This window comes from Tachysurus fulvidraco, chromosome 3 (genome assembly GCF_022655615.1).
Source record: "Tachysurus fulvidraco isolate hzauxx_2018 chromosome 3, HZAU_PFXX_2.0, whole genome shotgun sequence".
Lineage (NCBI taxonomy): Eukaryota > Metazoa > Chordata > Actinopteri > Siluriformes > Bagridae > Tachysurus > Tachysurus fulvidraco.
Genome location: NC_062520.1, coordinates 9,703,727 through 9,726,385, shown reverse-complemented (window position 1 = coordinate 9,726,385; position 22,659 = coordinate 9,703,727). Strand labels below are relative to the sequence as shown.

General features: G+C 37.9%; 2 protein-coding genes across 2 annotated transcripts in view; both read left to right on the top strand.

The window, feature by feature from the left end:
* Positions 1-15,577, top strand: part of si:dkey-225n22.4 (collagen alpha-1(XXI) chain) — a 56,438-nt gene extending 40,861 nt beyond the window's left edge. The window contains exons 17-29 of the mRNA XM_047810726.1: positions 682-726; positions 991-1,044; positions 5,247-5,300; positions 5,532-5,585; positions 6,358-6,429; positions 7,597-7,632; positions 7,932-7,976; positions 8,600-8,632; positions 10,230-10,376; positions 11,300-11,354; positions 12,332-12,523; positions 12,611-12,688; positions 14,399-15,577. Coding sequence (XP_047666682.1) covers positions 682-726; positions 991-1,044; positions 5,247-5,300; positions 5,532-5,585; positions 6,358-6,429; positions 7,597-7,632; positions 7,932-7,976; positions 8,600-8,632; positions 10,230-10,376; positions 11,300-11,354; positions 12,332-12,523; positions 12,611-12,688; positions 14,399-14,589 — 1,056 coding nt within the window. The 3' untranslated portion in view covers positions 14,590-15,577. The remainder of the gene's footprint in view (positions 1-681; positions 727-990; positions 1,045-5,246; positions 5,301-5,531; positions 5,586-6,357; positions 6,430-7,596; positions 7,633-7,931; positions 7,977-8,599; positions 8,633-10,229; positions 10,377-11,299; positions 11,355-12,331; positions 12,524-12,610; positions 12,689-14,398) is intronic.
* Positions 15,578-15,811: 234 nt separating this feature from the next.
* On the top strand, positions 15,812-18,659 carry ccr12b.2 (chemokine (C-C motif) receptor 12b, tandem duplicate 2). The gene is made up of 2 exons (XM_027149748.2): positions 15,812-15,970; positions 16,068-18,659. The coding sequence occupies exon 2, from the start codon at positions 16,080-16,082 to the stop codon at positions 17,070-17,072; it is 993 nt and encodes a 330-aa protein (XP_027005549.1). The 5' UTR covers positions 15,812-15,970; positions 16,068-16,079; the 3' UTR covers positions 17,073-18,659.
* The last annotated feature ends 4,000 nt before the right edge of the window (positions 18,660-22,659 follow it).

Here is a 22,659-nt window from a genome sequence, read left to right as displayed (position 1 = left end):
GAAGATGACACTTTGTTAGAAAGTGTAAATAGTCGGCCTGGTTTATATGCCAGGTTCAGTTCAGATCAGTTGGGTGTTGGCAGCAGGGTATTCAGGAGCATGACAGCCTCAAGGAAGAAGCTGTTAAAAAGACAGAAGGGTAAAGAAAGGTGCACGGGGTCAGCTGCAATGCATGGTGTCTTTTTGGATACAGTGATTTTTATAAATGTCCTCAATGGAATGATTGTCTTTACTTGTTTGAACTATCATCTGTAGGGACTTTTTTATGGTTGAGGATGTTTGAGTGGAAATACAAAAGATTTACACTTATTTTAAAACAACAAAAGTGAATGTTAATGTGTTTAATGCCATCTTTTATATTACTTCATGACAGATGATGACTTTCTTAGCCCTTGTGTTATGCCACATTGTGTTATGTGTGTGTGTGTGTCTGTAATTGTAATTTTTTTTGGCAAGCTCCCTGTTCTTTAATAACTTAACCAGAATGTAGAAATAATTTAGTGTCATTAATGGTAATGAAGTGGAATGGCAATGAATGTAATAAGGGAAACTAGAGAAGAGGATTGTGATTAATGACGGGGCCATCATGGGGCCTGTTCTTCACAGTATGCATCATCAGTTCTGTCAGTCAAAACACTAGCATGTAACAGCATTAAACTGGATTTGGTCTGTTGTTCTTAGGGTATTCGTGGACTTCCTGGAGAGGCGGGGCCAAGTGGACCTCAGGTATAACAGTTTACAGCTTATGCAACTCAAAATAATCCTTTCTTCGCTACCTTTATGTAAATAGACTACAGTATATACAAGTATACTATATACTTGTAATCCTGCACTTTGCTACATTATCCACTGGTTATTGATCTTCTTTGCACATTATCCTAGACACACTATTCTGCATTAAAGTTACTATATATGTCCACAAAGTCTCTGTTGTTGTTGTCATGTTGGTTTCACATTGGTATTGATCTTAGCTTTGTGTCTGGAGCTTAGGGGGCTAGAGGATTACCTGGAGCGAAAGGATCTGCTGGACCTAAAGGACCTCCCGTAAGTGAACATATCTCCTGAGTACTGCACCTTTCCTTTTTACCTGATCTTCTGTTAGGAACCACTGACCCATTTGTTAAAAATTAAATAAATAAAAATAAATCCGGTTCACATCCATTCAGTCTAAAATCTACTTCTTTAAGCAACTGCAGTGGAACAAGGCAATTTGTACACAGTCTAAGCAAGATTTGTAAAAGAAATCTTAAAAAAATAAAAATCACAGGGCATTGATTTCTAAAAGAAAAGGAAAGAAAGGCAGAAAAAACCCTTGACTGACCTCTATTGGGCAACATAGAATATCACAATGTTTAATGATTATTCAATTCATTTAAATGATTTCATTGCTGCCATCTTGTGGTATTGGATAAAGAATTGTGAAACACCATATTTGTAGAGGGGTAAAGATTATTCAACGACAGGTTTATGTTGGATTAAATTAATTCTTATAGAGCAAATATGCTTATAATAAGCAAAACAAAATACAAGTGCAAAAGTACAAATAAAAATAAACGCCTGAACCAAAAATATGAACATGCTAGAAAAGATTATGAATATTTAATGAATATGAATTTTTAATTAAACATTTTGGAATTAACCCAAATGCCTAGCAGCTTAATCATTTGGCCTACAGTATAAAGAAAAATGAACTATTAAAGGCAGATAAAGTATTTTCCATTGTAATATACTTCCCATGCTGTATCCTCATTATAGCTGGCTAGGCCACTTTCAGGTGCATAGCTGACAGTAATGACTACAGAAAGAGTCACCGGTAATAAATCCAAGAACAAAATCCAGAGCTTTTGTGTTGGAAGCAGAAGCCATAATTAATGGTTAAGCCTTTGTTCATTAATAAAAGTTTTTGCAGTCCACTTTCATATAATAATAACAAAGTAGTCTGGTAAAGAGTTATATTCATCTATTTATAATCTTTATACGATTAAAATGTTGTGTTCTCAATCATGTAACCAGGTTATAGCATTTATTAAAGTAACATAGATTTGATTTTTTCCTATACACCTTGTTTTTTGGCAGCTATAGATATACAAGAATTTGACCCATTCATTCCTTTCATTCATTTTCTACCGCTTATCCGAACTACCTCGGGTCACGGGGAGCCTGTGCCTATCTCAGGCGTCATCAGGCATCAAGGCAGGATACACCCTGGACAGAGTACCAACCCATCACAGGGCACACACACACTCTCATTCACTCACGCAATCACACACTACGGACAATTTTTCCCAGAGATGCCAATCAACCTACCATGCATGTCTTTGGACCAGGGGAGGAAACCGGAGTACCCGGAGGAAACCCCCGAGGCACGGGGAGAACATGCAAACTCCACACACGCAAGGCGGAGGTGGGAATCGAACCCCCAACCCTGGAGGTGTGAGGCAAACGTGCTAACCACTAAGCCACCGTGCCCCCCAGAATTTGACCCAGTTTTATTTATTATTATTATTTTTTTTTATACAATTATACATTTTTGTTCACTGTAGTCAGAAATTATAGCAATCACTGTCTAATACACTTTATGATAAATAACGACTAATTATCTGGTCCTTAAAAACAAAAATGTAGGGATAAAGAAATTAAAAATATGAAAAAGCTGTAGCATTGTTTGCATAAAACAGCTGGAAACAAGAAACAACACAGGTTTCATGATGGATGATGCATAACATTATCAGGATACGATGCAGATACAAGATTCATGAGAAACCTGGTGTAAACAGGGTCTTTCATTATTCAGCACCTCTCAGAAAATGCAAATGATTTTCTAAATTAAGATACGTTTCTGTATATTAACATTGTAACTCTTGATGAGCATGAGAGAGAGAGAGAGAGAGAGAGAGAGAGAGAGAGAGAGAGAATATAAAAAAAATCTATAGTTTTCAGTAAATCTGCCAACCACATTCATATTCTGATTATATGTTAAAGATATGTTATCGTTATACACGCATTGTTCACTTTATTAGGATTTTTTCACTAGTCTAACCAGCCAATCATGTGGCAGCAGCATAATGCATAAAATCATGCAGGTACAGATCCAGAGTTTCGGGTAATATTCACATCAGCCTCAGTGTGAAGTGTGATATTAACAGTAGCACAGTTGTTGTTACCAGACAGGCTACTTTGAATGTTTCATAAACTGCGTATCCTCTGGGATTTTCACACACAATTGTTTCAAGAGTTTATGCAGAATGAAAGAGTGAAAAAATCTCCTGTGTGTGGAGGGTCTGCAGGATGAAGCACCTTGTTGATGAGAGAGATAAGAGGAGAACAGACAGATTGGTCTGAGCTGACAGGAAGTCTATAGGAACTCAAATAATCAATCTTTACAACTGTGGTGAGCAGAAAAGCATCTCAGCAAGCACAACACATCAATACTTGAGGTGGATGGGCTACAGCAGCAGCAGAACACATCAGGTGCCACTTCCTTAAGCCAAGAGCAATAATCAGAGAATATCATGGGTACAGACTCACCCGATGGCCCTATTGTTTTTTTTTTAACTGTACTCTTCGGATTCCTATTCTTCTCTGACTGGAGTGGAACCCAAATGTGGTCTTCTGCTATTGTAGCTAATCCACCTCATGATTCAAAGTTTTATTCATTCTGAGATGCTTTTCTGCTCAGCATGGTTTGAAGCGTGATAGAGGTAATCTGGAAATTTCCCTTTGTCCTTCCTTATGATAAAGAATAATGCTCAGTGTTTTTCACACTCTTCTAAAACATTGTCACAAACAGTCACAAAGAACATTTGTTTTTGTTTTTTACCAATTCTGATGTTTTGATGTTTTGAGTAACTGCATAAATGTGCAGATGTCCAGGTGTTTCTAATAAAGTGGTCAATGAGTATAGAGCTCTACCGATATGATTAGAATGTTTATTTATGTATTTATTTATTTTTGATTGTTTGCCTTACACATGAGCACAATGAATTAGATGTATACATTAATGAGTTGTAGTTAGGGATGTACCGATCCGATATTTTGGATTGTATAGGCGCCGATCCAAGCATTTTGAGTGGATCGGGTATCGGAATCGGATCGGAAGAGAAAAAGTGATATCGGTACATCCCTAGTTGTAGTATAGTTTAATGATAAACATTAATCATTATTGTGTTGTTTGCAAGCCATAACCTTTTGTGAGGAAACTGTTGAACTGAGACACGATTTGTACAATTTTTTTTGCAGCTTTCATGTTTCACATATATATACAGTAGTTTGATTGTCCTTTTTTAAACTGATAGCATTCCGTTTTTTCTATAATATTGTATAAAATTCTACTGTCTCCAGTAATCACCTTAAATACAAAATTTCGTTTGATTCAAACCTGAAGGGCATGTGCTTCCTTACTTCTAGCTACATAATGTGGTTTTCAGCTGTGTAATTTTATTTTCCATCTATGTAATACTGTTAAAACAGGGCATTAAAGAAAAATCAGTTATTACTACCCGACAGTTCTGAAAATCTTCAGAACACCCAGGCAGGTAGACTAAGAGACATGCCATAGTGACAAACTGAATCGTCTTTACTGTCCACAGATCCAGACTCAAATTAGGTCTAAAATTTTGCCTTAATGCGGCTTCAGTGTTTGGTGGTCAGAGACTGGATTGCGAGCCACTATAGTGCGATGATAAAATGGTGTCATTTTTCTACCCAAAAGTAAAAAGTTAAAAACTGCTGACAGAAGACATTTTATCGCATTATTTTATTAGATTAAAAATGTAATCACATGTGTACCAATTTAATAATATCGAACATATCAAGTGTCTTAAACCCATATGTGTATTTACTGTGTGTATCTTTTAACATGTGACTCATGTGATTATTCACGTGACTCATACATAAGGATCCAAATTCCCTTTAAAAGGAAATCATGGATATGGATATTGTACTTCTTGTTCTATTGCATGTTTCATTTCATTTCTAGTGCCAGGAAACAGAATATTTGATAATGGGATTTCTGAAAACTCTCCATGTCCGTTTTTGCTTCACCTTCAGCAATTGCATGATTTGTAAAAAATGGCATATAATAATCCATGCCAACCGTCTGTGTTTTTTTTTTAGCTGCTGCCATAATTGCATTCAGTAACTATGGCCATCTTGTAATGCATGAAGTCAGCAGAGCGTGTTATCTTCTTCCACCACACTAGTCACAAAATATTTAACTCTGTGTACTTTCTGCTTCAACATCTCAGGGCATCCAGGGCCCACCGGGGTCCCGTGGAGCAGACGGACAAATCGGCCCTAAGGTTAGTTTTGTATTAAAAATCACCTTCAGCAATTATGCAAATACACTGAGTATCTCCAGTGGGAATGGTTACATGGAAATTGCATATATTCTCCTCCATAAATTGTATTCTTATCAAATAGATTACTAACAAATGCCTGACAGTAAGGACATTGTGACCGTCATGAACAGTAATTTTTGTTTTGTAATTTCTAAACCCAACACAAACCCTAATTCCTGTCTACATGTATAGGGAAGTCCAGGACTATCGGGATCACCTGGTCATCTGGGTATTCCAGGCCAAAAGGTGAGATTTACTTTATAAATACAAGCATTTATTTTTGTCACATGTACAGTATATGTTACAGCACAATGAAATTCTTTCTTCGTATATCCCAACTTGGGGGTTGGGGTCAGTCATGATACAGCGGCCCTGGAGCTGTGAGGGTTAAGGGCCTTGATAAAGGGTCTGACAGTGGCAGCTTGGCAGTACTGGTGGTGTGAACCCCAATCTTTGAGCAACAACCCAGAGCCTTAACCGCTTGAGCCACCATGGCCCCAATTTATTAACTATAATTTGTTTTTATTATTTTTTTTGTTTAAATGAAAATTGAGATTTTCACTTTTTCCTTTTGGGGAAGCCTCATATATTAACTACTTATCATTATACACCACTCGAAAATGCAAATGAAGAGAAAAACAACATTTTTTAATGATTTGTTTCTATAAGTCTAGAAATATGAGTAACACATCACAGTACTGTTTGGTATTATATGTAACTTAAGACTTAAGTTATTCGGCTGGTAGTTTATTATTATTTATTGATTAATTAACCAGTATTCATTAGTAGTTAATATTGGTGAAGTGTTATTAGTTATTAGTATCTGTGACTACATATCTTGCCTTGGAATATTGTTAGATTTCAGTCACATGGCTTCTTCTTTAATAAACAGTATTTATGTTTCACTTCCTCAACCCACTGTAATTATTCTAAAGTTTCAGTCTGAATATACCCAGCATGTACATGATAAAAGATTTTGGCTTCTCAAACTCAACTGGAAATGTATAATTGTTGACAGGGATCAAAAGGAGAACCAGGTTTTCCAGGTTTACAAGGTGCTGCTGGTCTTCCTGGCTTTAAAGGGCATAAGGTAAGTCCACATAAATGTCTAGGAGAAATCATCAGTAAATCAACCCAGAGTTGTCATTTTATTGTCATTTAAACTATATAGATATAGCAGTTGCAGTACGCAGTGAAACGAGACAACGTTTCTCCAGGATTATGGTGCTACATAAAACAAAGACAGGGCTAAGGACTTAGAAAGTTAGTCCTGGGTGGAGGTCTTCACGGATTCACTTAGATCCGATAACCCGAGGTCTGACCCGAGACCTGAGCGGGTTTGGGTCTAAAAGATTCACATGTGCCTCGGACACGGGTCGGGTATAATAATAGCGGCATCGGGTCTCGGGTAATTTAAAATGAATGTGTTTTTACCGAACGGACCCGAGAAGACCTGAACTACTGTATCTCACGTGTGTGCATCGACTCGAGTCCTTTTCCAACCTCTCCTCTGTTTGCCAAGACCGCTTGCGACATGTGGTTGGTGACATGTGGCTGGTGGTAAGCTAATTTTCGTTGAAACAGACCTGTCAATCAATTTTGAATCCACTCTGTAGCGGTGACTTATGCAACATTCGGGTCCAGTCGGGTTTAAAAAAATTGCCATCAGGTCGGACTCGGGTCTAATTTTTTTTGGGTTTGTCTCGGGTCAGGTCTTTCTTAAAAAAAAAAATATGCACGTCAGATTCGGGTCACTTCGGGTCGGTACATTTTTTTAGACCCAAGAAGACCTCTAGTCCTAGGTACATAAAGTGCATCTGTGCAACCTGGTGCAAATATTCAGGACAAAATGATGGATATGATGGATGTATTTGGTGTGGGGCATTATACAGTTGATTTGTGCCTGTGTTTGTGTGTGTGTGTGTGTGTGTGTGTGTGTGTGTGTGTGTGTGTGTGTGTGTGTGTGTGTGTGTGTGTCCATACAGTTGATTTGTGCGTGCGTGCGTGCGTGTGTGTGTCCATACAGTTGATTTGTGCGTGCGTACGTGCGTGCGTGCGTGCGTGCGTGTGTGCGTGCGTGTGTGTGTGTGTGTGTGTGTGTGTGTGTGTGTGTTCGGTACAGTTCAGTAAAGTTTTAGACTGCATCCACTTTGCAATGTCATTTGCAGGTCAGTGATGAGACGAACAGTCTGTTCTCAAATTCCCACTGACATGGTCTCTCTCAACTTACTATTATAATATTAATTCTGTTTCACAGGGAGATATGGGAGAACCTGGTCCAAAAGGCACTCAGGTAGAGCCATTTCTATCCTTGTTCTTGTTTGTCAAGTTAAAATGAGACATGCATGAATTCAGTGGCTATGTCAGGTCATTAGAAAAACATAGCATGCTTCAACCAAAAGACTACGCTGCCATCTCCAGTTGCCAGGTGATTTCCTGTGATAAGATCTGTATTATTGTCACCAGTTTAAATCTGCACAGCACGCTCTCCAAAATGTTGCTCTTAGCCTCAGGATGCTTTTGAGTATTAAATGCTAATGATACCCTTTTAATATCTGAGACCCCCTAACAGAGACCTCCTTTCTCTTTCAGGGTGAAAGAGGAAGCGAGGGAACACCTGGTGTGCCTGGGCCGCCGGTGAGAGTGCACACATAATGTGTCCACGAGGGGGCAGCATAATGCATGTGAATGGGACACTGACAGAGACAGGATGAGATTTATCACCTAGCTATAGCTGGTTACAAAAGCTGCTAAAAATTAATGTTTAAATGAATGAAAATTAATCAGAATTAAAATACTTAAAATTAAAATACCGAACATTGAATAGATATTTGGAAAATGGAAAGAATATCTCTTAACTGCATAGCAGTTATTATCTTCTATCCTTTTAGGTCACGAGTGGGGGAAAAAATGTCTTTAGACCTTATAAATGTGCAAGGGTAGAAGATACAAGTCTTTTCTTTGTGACAATATAATCAATACATAGCTTTCAGTTGCATCCTTAGAAAAAAAAGTACTTACGCCAGATCAACATGAAAGACCATAAACTAAGTAACAGACGAACAGGAAAGTGTTTTTGTTTTTGTTACATAACCTTAACCTCACTCTTCCTTCTTCTCATCTTCTTCTATCTCACGGACAGCTGTCTGAGAGATTGCTTTAATAAATAAATAAATAAAGCAGACTGTTTTCCTTTTGATATTAATGTAAGAACTGTTAACGATTGCATATTTTTTGCTCTTTTCGTCTCTTATTACCAGGGCGAACCTGGACTCCGTGGAGGCAAAGGAGAGGTCTGTAGAATTAGACTCACAAATTGATTTTAGTCTGTTCGATCTCATTTTACACAGGAAACAACACTGTCTCCTCCTGCTGAAGGAACACAATAGTTATGCATTTTTGAGGAGTGATAGCTTTGTCCATGTGGGTTTTTTTTTTTGGATTTGACAGGTTGACGGGTATCAGGCTGAGTGAGCTTCAGCTGTAGTGCAGGGTGCACGGAGGGTGCTGAAGCCACTAGTGCTATTCCATCACTTACAGTGACATTGCAGGAAAAAAAATGCACAATGAATAGGACTTAGATTGCCCATCAAACCTTTGGGGACATGTTGTTTTTTTTTATGCTTGAGTTTCAATGAGCCAAATGCCTCCAAGCTGTGAAAAAGCTATTTGAGAGGATGGAGGGAGTGCTGAATGAAACTGCATGCCCAGTCACCTGACCTGAAGCTAAACAAGCTGTGAGGAGTCAGATTGTGAGGTTTGGGAGGGAGATGTGTTTAACCAGCTACACAAACCTAAGACAAGAGCAGAAGGAGGCACAAAAGAGGATTGTGCAATGCCTGCAAAACTGTCCGTTAAAGTGCAGGGAGGTTTACAAGACAAACATATACACTTGTATTTCTTTTAGGAAGTTTTTACCTTAAAATAAATTAAAAATGATTATTTATTTTTTCAAAGCAGAAAAAATAGAAAAAAAGATAACCATTGTTTTTTCTTGTTTTTAATTGCACAATTAAGCAACCTAACAATGAATATATAAAATGATACATATATAGTTATATATTAAATATTATATTTATTATAATTTTAATTTAGATATTATCTCAATCCAAATTCTATTAAAACTGTAAGGAATTTTCATCTGTCACCTGGACAGGGTAACTAAATTCAGCCTTCTCGACCTCTGCTCGGTATCTGGTTCCCGGCAAGTACTCGGGGACGTCTCAATGAACACACTAGTCAAAGTCTTTCAGAGAGAAGTTCCAAAGTTTATTAAGTAAAACAGGAATGTATAGTCGTACTAGAAGAAGGATGGAGTAATGTGTGTGTGCAGAGCTTAATGCTAGTGTCCACAAAAGCAGCCTTGGCCGTTATCTCAATGTAGGAACCTCCCAGCCAAAGTATCATGTTTCTTACAACTCCTTTCGGTGTTGCAAGTGTGATACGTGTAAAGCAGGGCGTCCCACTAAGTTGGGGAGGGAGTTAAACTAAGGTCAAGGCATCTGTGTGTATGTGTAAGATAGAGAAGGAATGTTTATGTGTGGGTGTGGGGAAGAGTGTGTGTGTGTGTGTGTGTGTGTGAGAGAGAAAGAACAATGTACCCTATACAGAAAGTCTCCAACATTACCAGTAAAGATTGTTTTATACAATTATTCTCACGAAAACAAAAAATGTATCAGAGATTTTTCTGTATACCAAACTTATAATATTTGAAAGGACGTAAAAAATCAAAGCCTGTAAAGAGATAAAGTGATAAATGAGATCTGAGTGAGCAGATAAACCATGAAACAGTAACCGAGATCAAGGAATAAAAAAAACTGACGAAAAAAGACCAGATCAACAGATTCTGATTGTCAGTGTAACACAAAAGCTTTTTCGCCTCTTGTGTAGAGAGGTACTTCAGGAGATCCTGGGGTTAGAGGCCCTGATGGGAAGAAAGGAGACAATGGACATATAGGAGTAGTTGGACCACGTGGTTCTTCAGGACAGGATGGGTTACCAGGGCATCCCGGGCTTCCAGGATATCCTGGCAAACCGGTGAGTCTTCTAGAAGTTCACTATTCCAAATATCAATGTGATGACTGATAGCTGAATGAAAGTTTGCACATATATACAGGACTGCCTAGGCTCCATATCCACCATGAGACTGATCAGGATCTGATTACTGAAGATAAACAAGCAGATTGATTTAAGATTCAAGAGTTTATTGTCATATGTACAGGAAACAGTTAGTCTTCTACACCATATAATGAAATGATAAGTCTGTGAATCCCCCCAGCAACCTATGACATAAAATACAAGAACATGAGGAAAGAAAAAAGACACAAGATGTACATTACAAATTCACAAATTTACTAACAGTGCAAATTGCAAGAAACAAAATGATGTGCATGTTATAATGTGTGCAGTGTAAACATGTAAGACATGCATTTGAAAAGTCACATATTTAAAGGGGTATATACTCAATGAGTGCATACATATGCAGCGTTAGACTGTAGTTTCTGATGTTATTTTGATAAATAGACACACAACAAGAATGATTAAAAATAAAATCAGTTCTTTAAAGTGAATAAAGTTTTTTAGGACTTAGAAAAACACTGTAGTTGTTCCTGTTTCAATGATAGCGTTCCTTTTAACAAAAAGAAAATACAGTGTACATGACAAAATCATTGAATACGGATCTCAGTTACGTCATTTAGCAGACACCCTTATCCAGTGTGACTTACAATTTATTTCAATTTATACAACTGAGCAATTGAGGGTTAGGAGCCTTGCTCAGGGGCCCAGCAATGGCAGCTTGGCGGACCTGTGATTCAAAATCATGACCTTCCGATCGGTAGTCCACTAGACTAATGCTTTAACCACTAGACTACCACATCCCCTCAGTTATGCAACAGCAATGCTAAATAAAAGAAGAAATAATACCTCAAGTTTAACCGACTGACAAATCTGTATTTCAGGGGAAATCTCCATCTGATGAACAGTTAAAAAAACTCTGTGGAGATGTTTTAAGACGTAAGTAACAAACCTATGCATTTCTATGCTCTGTTGCAGTTTGTGTTGAAACCAGAAGAAGGATGTTTATAACTGCTAGAATTGGGGAAACTAGAATAGGAAGTCATGTCAATACCAGCTAAAGGATGTTAAGAGTTTTTTTTTGCAAATTCTGCAAATTAGCATTTCTCTTTTATAGAATAAATAAAAGGGGGGTACGAAGGCTTAGTGGTTAGCACGTTTGCCTCACACCTCCACGGTTGGGGGTTCGATTCCCACCTCCGCCTTTTGTGTGTGGAGTTTGCATGTTCTCCCCGTGCCTTGGGGGTTTCCCCCGGGTACTCCGGTTTCCTCCCCCAGTCCAAAGACATGCATGGTAGGTTGATTGGCATCTCTGGAAAAATTGTCCGTAGTGTGTGAGTGTGTGAGTGTGAATGAGAGTGTGTGCCCTGCGACGGGTTGGCACTCTGTCCAGGGTGTATCCTGCCTCGATGCCCGATGACGCCTGAGATAGGCACAGGCTCCCAGAGACCCGAGGTAGTTCGGATAAGTAGTAGAAAACGAGTGAGTGAGAATAAATAAAAATCTTGCAAAAATAATTGACCATAGATCTTAGTATTTAAATAATTGTCCATTTATTAATTGTAAATTTTGTCACTAGCTATGTAAACATTTCTGAATTCGGTTGTAGAAATAAAGAGTATTGATAGAATGTACAGGACGGTGTATATATATATATCTTCTGGTCCACATACAGCACTGTTGTTAAAGAGCTTTGACAACATGAACATAGTAGTGACTCACACATCAATTGTGTAAAACAGGAAAAAAAATCATTTAATTTTTATAACCACGTTGAACTCAAAATATACATTTATTATAAAATTTTCTAAGACTGAACAAAAATTTTCACTCCAGAAGCAGTGTAACTTGTGACTGCCATGACCCATCAGTGTAAGGATGTTCAGGATTCTCCTTTGCACACTCATGTCCCTCAGAGGAGCTCCCCCGGCTGATGCAGATGATGAATCCTCAGAGCTGTGAGCCCTGTGAGACGGTGAAAGGCCCCCCGGGTCCACCTGGAGCTCAGGGTCCTAAAGGCTCCACTGGACAGCAGGGATATCCAGGCAGGCCAGGCTCTCAGGGCTACCCAGGGTCACCTGGCTTACAAGGAACCCCAGGGGTCAAAGGTATCAGAGCCTTACTAAATCTCTGTTAAATTGGTATGAGAGTCTATGAGGTCACATAATAAATACATGCATATGTCATTTCTCTAGGGGACATGGGACCAAGGGGCTTTAAGGGCAACAAAGGGGAGGGCAGGTCAGGACAACCTGGACCCCCTGGAGAAAGAGGTAAAAGAGATGAGACGTGATAAATCTATGACGCATTTTATACTGCATAAAGACATATAAGCTCACAGTGCTACTGTGTCTGCTAACATATTCTCTAGAGATGTTCCAGCAAGCTTATTAAAAACAAATTTGTCAAGCTCATTTCCATCATAAAGTTTCTATAGTGTAATTCCTCAACTCTGTGCGTAATTAGAAGAGCTGATTTTATTGTATATCAATTAATCACACGTCTTGATAATTGTTAATTGGATTTAGATTTATTGTACATTTATATATAGCATTTGGGTAAATCCTATTTAGGGCAGCAGAATAATATTTATTCACATAGCCAGTTTGTAAGAACTAGGACAGGGTTTTTTTGCTTTGTATTTCCGATCTCAGCAGGTGGGAATCGTAGCCAAATTTTGGCCCATATTTCAAATATCACATTCTCTCTCACGCCGTTCCACCCACATCAGCACAGATGTGTTCATTTACGACCATAAAAATAGCGGCTAGGAAAGAACAGAGTAAACGGTTGTAAACTCAAGCAACCCAGCAATATGTCAGTCTTGTACCACTAAATTACTGCCATTTTCGTTGGGTTTTTTTTTTTTGCAGTCAAAGCCAAGTTCTCTGATTTTAACACCCTGGATAATTCATTTTCAACATGTCTGACTCTAACATTTAGTCCTTCTAAAAGCATAATTAAAAGGGATCAGGTATGTTAAAGCTACAGGGAATGGAAATTTGTTTCTAATATATGATAATATGATAAATATGACAAGACAGAGAAAGTGAGAGAGAGAGAGAGAGAGAGAGAGAGAGAGAGAGAGAGAGAGAGAGAGAGAGATTGGGTAAACAAATTAACCGAGAGTCAGTAAGTGAGAAAGTGTGATATTACACTATAAGCAGAAAAAGATTTAGGATTGCTGGAATGTATGGCTTTTGCTGCTGAAATAAATGATGCATTTATTCGTACATTCAATTGGTTAAAATATACTGAATTGCACTCAGACGATTTATCCTCATTACCCAGTTGTGATTGTGATAGTGATTCGGGGTAATAGAACACATACCTTAGGAGCAACTGGACATGATAGATTCCCCCCCTTATTTTAGCTAGCAAACTGGATTTGGTGGACTATTATCTTTATAGAGGTTTGGGGCCATTTTCCAAATAGATCGATGAGAACTAGGCACAGATGCCATGCGATTTAAGTGATTATACAGATATTGAAAGGTTTTGCTTTTTCATCTTCTACACTCTAACTGTGACAGTCAAATTAATGTGCACAATAAAGATGTTTTAATCTCAGCCATTTTGTAATATTGAGAAAATGACAGAATTTAATGATGTTTTCAGAGGCACGAGATTGGAGTTCCAGCTAAAGTTACCACACTAAATAGTTTACCAATTCACCATTGTTGCCATTAAGTATGTGGTTTGTGACACAGCCCAGAAGTTTCTCTGAATCTGTGCACTTGCTGCTAAGAAATCTACAGCATTTCAGTGGTCAACGACTCGACACCACACATTGTGAAATATTCTTTTGCAAGTAGATTGCAATAGCATGTTACTAATTCCTGATTCTAACAACATGGAAAATGTGTAAAATAAAATAGTTACATAGTTGATCACATATGATGATATAAGGGAGTTATATTATTACAAAATAATGTATTTGTTTATTTAGTCCTGTTTAAATGAATTTTTTTTTGCAACAACAGGGATCGAGGGGAGGTCTGGCACTGATGGAATTGGATTTCCTGGTCCTCCGGGAATGCCGGGCAAATCTGGTTCCCCAGGACTTCCAGGCAAGCGAGGTGCCCCAGGGCCAGCTGGAGTGTGTGACATGTCCATCTGCTACCCAGCCTACAACCTCAGGGAAGAGCACTACAGCAAAGGCCCAAACTTTTGACACAAGCAGCAAAACACATACACAGACCATATCTGCACACGATCAGTTCTTTACTCAATGGCATTTAGGGGAATAATTATAAAGGACTGAATCCAATTGTACATGAATGGCCTTATGCATGCAGCAATACTGTAAGGACAGTGACAGAGAAATTCAGAGCAGAACAGATTCAGTGACCTTTTGTTCTGACTGATTTGGAGGGGATTAATTGTATGTATCGCATACGGAGACACCGTTTTGTCTTCACCCCCTATCAAGCTTGAATGCAACACAAGATGACTCGATTGACCCACCTGAGGTGATTTTGAAGACAAGGTAAGATCATTACTTTAATTGTAGTGGTGTTGAGTAAAATTCATACACTTTGACCTTTAAGAAGACATATGTTTGGACTCTGGTATGTACTTGCACTGCCCCCAAAAAAAAGCTACCTCCATGTGAACATACATCATACAAGGCAAAAAATATGCATCATACACATTATAGAGTATTTAATCCTTTTATTAAATGTGTATTCATATGCTGCTTATCTTTAAATGTCAAAACCATACCATATGTAATCCAATTTTTTAAAATGTAATGTATTTAATATATTTTATTCTCCTGAAGCAATGAGTAAAGAACAAATACACTTTTCTTTGTTTAACAAATCATAAACCCTTAGAATAAAAAGCTCCATCTAGCCTAATATCTAAAGAGGCTCTTTAGTTTGTTTGTTTTTCTCAGGGGAAACCATGAACATTCTTCGCAGTAAGCTTCCTTTTCAGTTTCAAATGGAATTTTTTTGCTATGCATAGAACCCTTAAAATAACAAAGAACCCACAAGGAACCTTTTTTTCTAAGGATATAGATAAGGGTGGATAAATCATATCTAAATGTTCTGGTCAAAATCTGTATTTATTTTCTTATACAGTTTTATGCTGAAGTTTTTTCTTTGTGTTAAAGATATTGAGATATTGGAGTTGATTAAAATGTTTTGATCCTGTTACGTGTGTACGTCCTTTTTGAAGATTAGTAAAAATACATAATTTAAAAAAAATAAATAAATCAAGATTCAAATCCAAGAACAAAATTAGAAAAACATGGTTGTAGTAGGAGGCTTAAGGGAGTAATTGTGAAATAAACATTTATGAGGAAGCAGAAGATGATGCCTTGAATGAGTCAAGATTACACACACACACACACACACACACACACACACACACACACACACACACACACACACGAACACACACACGAACACACACACATTCACACACACACACCTATAGTTCTTCTAAAGTTATCTTTATACTGGCCATCTTTAGTCAGTTTAGTCCTCTGACACAGACCAGTGTTTTGTGCACAAAAGGCAACTCTTCATTCTGAACATCTCTAGGTTGTAAGTATCATTTTTTATTATCTCTTAAACCACGTTGGTGTTATTATTATTACTTTACCTTGCATATTTGTAGGTATAAATTTGCTCTTCATAACAGGTTGCATGCAATATGGACCAGTTGGACACATCAACCACTGCTGACTACGACTTCGAAAATTATTCAATGACTTATATGCCACCATGTGACTTGACGGACATATCTACATTTAGTAGACATTTATTACCACCATTCTACATTGCAATATTTGTTATCAGTTTGCTGGGCAATGGTTTGGTTCTATATATCCTATTCAAGTTTGAAAAGATCAGCACAGTTACGAATGTATTCCTCATCAACCTGGTAGCTTCTGATCTGATATTTACCGTTGGTCTCCCATTCCAAGCTGTGTACCATAGCTCGGAGTGGTCCTTTGGCAAGATGGGATGCAAGTTGATGAATGGCACTTACCACCTTGGTTTCTACAGCTCTGTCCTCTTCCTCACTCTTCTGACTTTTGACCGTTACCTGGCTATAGTGCATGCCGTTGCTGCAGAGAAATGGAGGCAGAGCTGCTACGCCTACATTTCAGCCACTGTTGTGTGGCTTGTTTGTTGCCTTACTAGTCTGGAGACCTTCCTAAATTTCGATATAGCAGAAGACATAATTCAGGGGTTAACCTGCACCTACATGAGTGACCCTGAACAGAAGATAATGGGCAATTATTTCCAGTTTGCACTTTTTTTCATCTTCCCCTTAGTTGTTGTCTTGTACTGCTACATCAGGATCTTTTTAAGGATTCTCTCAACTCGAATGAGGAGCAAACAAAGGCCTCTGAAGTTGATATTCGTCATTGTGATTCTATTCTTTATGTGCTGGACCCCATACAATGTCATATTGCTGCTAACAGAAATTGATGACAGAGACCCTTGTGATTACAGTCTTGTCTATCTGCAGTATGTCACTCACAGCATTGCTAATTTATACTTCTGTATCAATCCGATGTTCTACACTTTTTTGGGTAGGAAATTCCAAAATCATGTACGCCGATTGTTGGTAGACGAGATCCCATGCTTAAAGAATCATCTGCATGTCAGTGAAAACAGCAGATCATTCTCTAGGTGAATGCTAAATACAGTAGCTATGGGATTATTGATGGAAATGCAACACTGCAAAGTTTATTAGGACAATTTATTTCTGTTCCGATCTATTTTAGCAGTAAATTTACTTAGGTATTTTATCATTTACAATATTTGCGTCACTTATTTGTAGTTAGTCTTTGTACAGTTCTTGTTTCCAAAACTTTTCACGCAGTTAACATAAGAGTGCTGTGTATGTAATGAACCATACACTTTGTTTTTTGCTTGTTTTCTAAGACCATCATATCTACGACCATGTTTCTATGGAGCTCGATTCACTTTCTTCTTAAGTACTTTCAAGTTATGAGGGTTAACAAGCTACAGTAATAACAGTTTGTGTGAATCCTCGATTGTGCGAGTAGATCATACCACTAATCCTGAACTAATAACCGTTTTTGGATAACATCTGTGAAATGCTTGAGTTTGCAAAAGAAACCATGGGATATGGAGAGACAAGTTTAAATGGAGTCAACTTCCCTGAAGCAGTACTTATTATAATTTAGCCATGAAAGAGGTAGAAAGATCATGAGAAAATGTTTCTGTTATGCTTATATGTATGTCTTTGTTTCTAGGATGAATCTTTCACAATTACTAAAAGACTTTGTTTGTAACTGCATGTTTTTAAAAAGCTTATACCAAAGGGGAAAATCAATTATAATACAAAACAAATAAAAAAATAAAAAAATAAATCAGCATCTGTTTGGGGGGGCTGGTTGGTTATTGTGCACTGATTGATAATGTTTTCTTGTTAAGTGCTTGCTGGGTTTAAGATGTTTTTGTAGTTGCAATGCATGTGTTGTTCTCAGCTGTGTGTTTGTACAGGGAGAGATAGAGAGAGAAATTTAGAGAGGGAGATGAAAATAAAATGAACTAATGCAAGATGAAAAACTGTAAATAAAATGTCACTATTTTGACAGACCACATATGTCGACAGCGCTCCGAGTAGACTGAGAATAACTCAGAAATTATGATAATGAAAATGTCTGCTTATAATAGATGGTTTGGGCACTGATTTGTGAGCCATGTTATAACTTTATAAATTTGTTATTCAGTGTTTGCTAATGGATTTAACGCAATCTGTGTGTGTGCGTGTTCTTGAATGTAACATTTCATTAAATAAAAAAAAGAATGTAATAATTAAGAGTTAAGAATTAAGAATTTTTGGTAATACAAAATACATAGACTCAGTGTTTATACTTGATGCACCAGAAGCTACAGAGTGGAATGGAGGAGCTGCTTATAGCTCTAGGGTCAATGGTTCGATCCTGACCTCAGGTTACTGTGTTCCTCTGGGTTCACTGGTTTCCTCTAACCTCCCCAAAACAGGTAGAAGGTTTATCAACTTTAAGTTGTGCATCTCTGTGTGAAACTGTGCAAATGTGATTTTTGTCCTGAAAATGACATTTCATTCTAAAAACTAAATGGTTTATGCAGTCTGCTTTGGATATAATGCAAATCAAGTTGCTACAGGTTTGAATGAACCAAATTAATGTCATGTGGCTGTTTCTCTGTTGATGTATATTCACTCCGATGCTACAATATGTCCAATTACGAGTAGGTTTAACTTGTCCTAATTAGGGAAGCTGACAGCTTTATAGTGCTCTGTTGACAGTGTGAGGGTTTGGTGTGCAATCTTAATATATTCTTGTAACTTAATTAACTGAATGCTGCATTTGCACAAAGTGTATTGTGGTGTTCTTTCAACTTTATCTTGTTTTCTGAAGCACTGGATATTGAATGTTAAACAGGTTAAACACTCACAATGCTAAGGTCTATTTTATTTCTCTTCGATATGCACTGTCTATAACTGACATATTTCATAACTGCTAAAACAATCATACCACTGCAGTTACTAAACCACAGTGAGCAACACAGCGTAATCAGAACTGTTCCAGATTACATCCAGGACCTAAGGGTTCTTTAGAAGGAATGAGAACCGAACACATCAGGAGTAAAGAAGACCACAATAAAGGGCTGTGTTCAAAATGGGAACTTCATATTGAGGAAGCAGAAGTAGATCTGAATCATTAGACTGGTACGGAAGTACTTTGGTTGATGATACAAAGTCATGTAAGGTGTAAAATAAAAAAAAAAAAGGGTACTGTTTGGCCAAGATCATTTTCCACGAGCATGAGGAAAATTGATTAAAGTGTCTCAGGCCAGTCAGTGGCCAAAAAGCATATGATGTAGAGTCATAAATACACTGAGTGTGGAAAGCTACAGAAACTGCAACTCCACCATGTCAATAAACTTGTGTTCCCCATTTGGATTGCTCATGCACTCTACCCTTAGGCAAAAACCTATCATTTAGAAAGCAATGTCCTACTGACTAAGCAATGTAGGGGCATCTCCAGAACTGTAACTGATAGGCTGCCACAGCATTTACTGTCAATTGTAAATTGCAAACCACACACTTTTGGTACCCAGGTGTTAGTTGAGCAGTTTTTAAGTGACCTTTTTCAAGTGATCTCTTACACAAATGACTTCCTCATAATAGAAGTAGAAGAAGAAGAAGAAGAAGAAGAAGAAGAAGAAGAAGAAGAAGAAGAACAGATGGGCATAGAAGCCTTTATTATCACCACATATACTGTACATTACAGCACAGTGGAGTTCTTTTCTCCACATACCCCAACTGAGGAGGTTGGGGTCAGAGTGCAGGGGCAGCTATTATACAGCACCCCTGGAGCAGGGAGGGTTTAGTGCCTTGCTCAATGGCCCAGCAGTGGCAGCTTGGCTGTGCTGGGCCTTGAACCCCAATCCTCCGATCAACAACCCAGAGCCTTAACCAGCTGCCACTGCTTGGCCCTTGAGCAAGACCCTCAACCCTCCCTGCTACAGGGGCGCTGTATCATAGCTGCCCCTGCACTCTGACCCCAACCTATCTATCTATCTATCTATCTATCTATCTATCTATCTATCTATCTATCTATCTATCTATCTATCTATCTATCTATCTATCTATCTATCTATCTATCTATGTTTGCATAAATTTACATTAATATTGTTCCTATTACATGATAACAACTAAAAAAAAGTTATTCCCTTTTCAGCATTTTTCTTCTTCCTCTTGAATTACATGTTAACAAAATAAGCAACAAGGATGTTGCAATGACAAAAAAAAAGTTACATCTTTTCCTATGAATGTTACAAAATACTGAGTGAAGACTAGTCCAAAAACAACAACAAAAAAATAAAACCTAACTGCTGGTTAATTACCTGTTACAAACAGAACAGACCACATACTGCAATAATAATATAAACCTGGGATTCGCCTTGCAGCCTGAACTATTGTGTAAGTTGTGCTGTTACAGAAAATGAATTATCACCTTCTGATCGATCAGACTTAAGCATTTAACGGTGCTGCTGTACATTTCAGTAATAACTGTCACTTTTTGCTTTATAAGCAGTCTATCTTCTTATGTCAATACCTTTAACCCTTTATTCCTTTTATATAACTGAATCAGAACACTTGATTTATTTTGTTGCACCAGGGGTGTGGTCGAGTATCCAGCTGAGGACAGAGAGGAAGCAGTTTGAATCAGAGGGTTTGTGTCTTATTACTGCCAGTTCACTTATTTGTGTCTCTTTGTGCTTTCGGGAACTGCTATAATGAGAGTGAGAGAGAGAGAGAGAGAGAGAGAGAGAGAGAGAGAGAGAGAGAGAGAGAGAGAGAGAGAGAGCTGGCAGAGTCTGCTACACACACATATGCCACCAAGCATGAACTGTGACACTGGCACAGGGCGAATGCCGAGAGCCACTCTCAGCTGCTTTTTATAGTCTATTTCTTTTAAATTTGGGAAATTGCTCAAAATAAGAGGAATGTTTTGAGCAGTGAAAACTTAAAACTGTACAGAGCAATTCGGGTTTAGGACAAGGTGATAATTTGAGTATTAAATGCAATTTGTAATTGTATTTATTTGCATTGCCTCTTACAGGAATCCAGATTTCTTACAGGAATCCACTTTCACATTTAAAAGGAGTCCTGGGATGAGCATAACATGTTTTTAGTAGCAGTTCTTATGCTTAAAAGGTCTAAAAAGTCATTTATTTGTTTCCTTAGAGCAGAAACAGAAAAGTGCTTTTTGCTCTATTCTTCGAAGATTGCAAAGTTCAAATCCCACCAGTCCAAGAGCATGGAATTTACCATAATACCTTTCCTGTCAATCACAATAACACTAACCAGATATGGATATCTCTGAGCTCATACATGCAGGAGGAAGCAGATAGCATGTTTCTCTGAGTGTCTTACGCCACTCGGTGACAGTACATGAGCAGCAGTTCTTATGTAATTGAGTCATTAACCTTCATTTACATGTTATGTCTGTCATAACTATGTACTATTTGTTCATTTTTTTCCCCACAATGACCTATAGTTGGCATTTGGGAACCCCAAAAATCCAAATGATTGTATTCATTCTGCTGAAGACAGCATTTCTCAACAAACCGGAATTCAGCAAGGTCATAAAATGTTCCTTGTGAATGAATACAAAAGGAGAGCTCACTTCACCTTAATGTATTCCATTCTTATTTTTAATAGAACTGTCATGCTGTCTTCGTTTTTCGTATTTCTAAACGAAATTTCACTTAATTACACTGGCATGCACCTTGACATGCACAGTGCCCTGCAGCTTCACAATGGACTGCAATTTCATGTTCAGCAGATTCTTCCACTCAGTTCCTGAATCCTATGTACCATAGGCTCAAAGCTTTTTTCCGTTTTTCTTATTTTTTATTTTTTTTTTGCTTTGGAGTTGTTTTTCTTTTTTAAAGAGTTCTCGCCTTCTTAAGAATCACTGAAAAATAAGCATGCACCTACTGGCAAATTCCATGACGCTGCCTCTGACATGCGCATATAGGGAAAATTATAAAGGCATATCTGCATGCCACACTCCATCAGTGTTCCATTACAATAACAGGTCAGGTTCATTCAGTGACTAAAGCTTAGCAATTTTTCCTAGCAATATTTCCTCATTTGACAGGTATATATTCGGCATAGGCAACACTCACATAGAAACAAAATGTAATGTTAGTAAGTGGATGTGGAAACACACTTAAAGTATGTAGATGGACAGATATAGATGGATGTGACACAAGTTACCTCGAAAAGCCGCCTCCGAGAATGTCAGTTTAGGGATGATTCATATACACGCGGTGCTTTAAAAAGCCTAAAACATTAATAGTGGCGACAAAAACAGCAGAAATGTCTTTTATTTATTTATTTTCTTTTTATCTTTTTATTTCATGTTTGTTCTTCCCTTTGATTAAAGAGGGAGAAACAAACCGTAGTAAAACAAATACATTATTTATGTATGTATGCATGGATACGGTTATACGCTACAGTACATAGCAACCTGAAGACAAACTATTTGAGCTGCTCAAATTTACACAAATCAGCCGTGGCGCAGTGCAGTGATTGAAGTGAACCAACCTGCTCGCTCGCTCTCTCCGAGCTCTGCTCAACCTCATCAGTTGTTGTTTGTGGGTAAACTCCTGCTACGGGCTCAAGCTCTGGTGCTATGGTTTGATATGCACACCATGTTTGATGCTAGCCTGGTTATCACCCTAAAGCTCAT

What these genes read in the sequence shown, in the direction of transcription:
- ccr12b.2 (XM_027149748.2), top strand. Translation starts at nt 16,080, where the DNA reads ATGGACCAGTTGGACACATCAACCACTGCTGACTACGACTTCGAAAAT.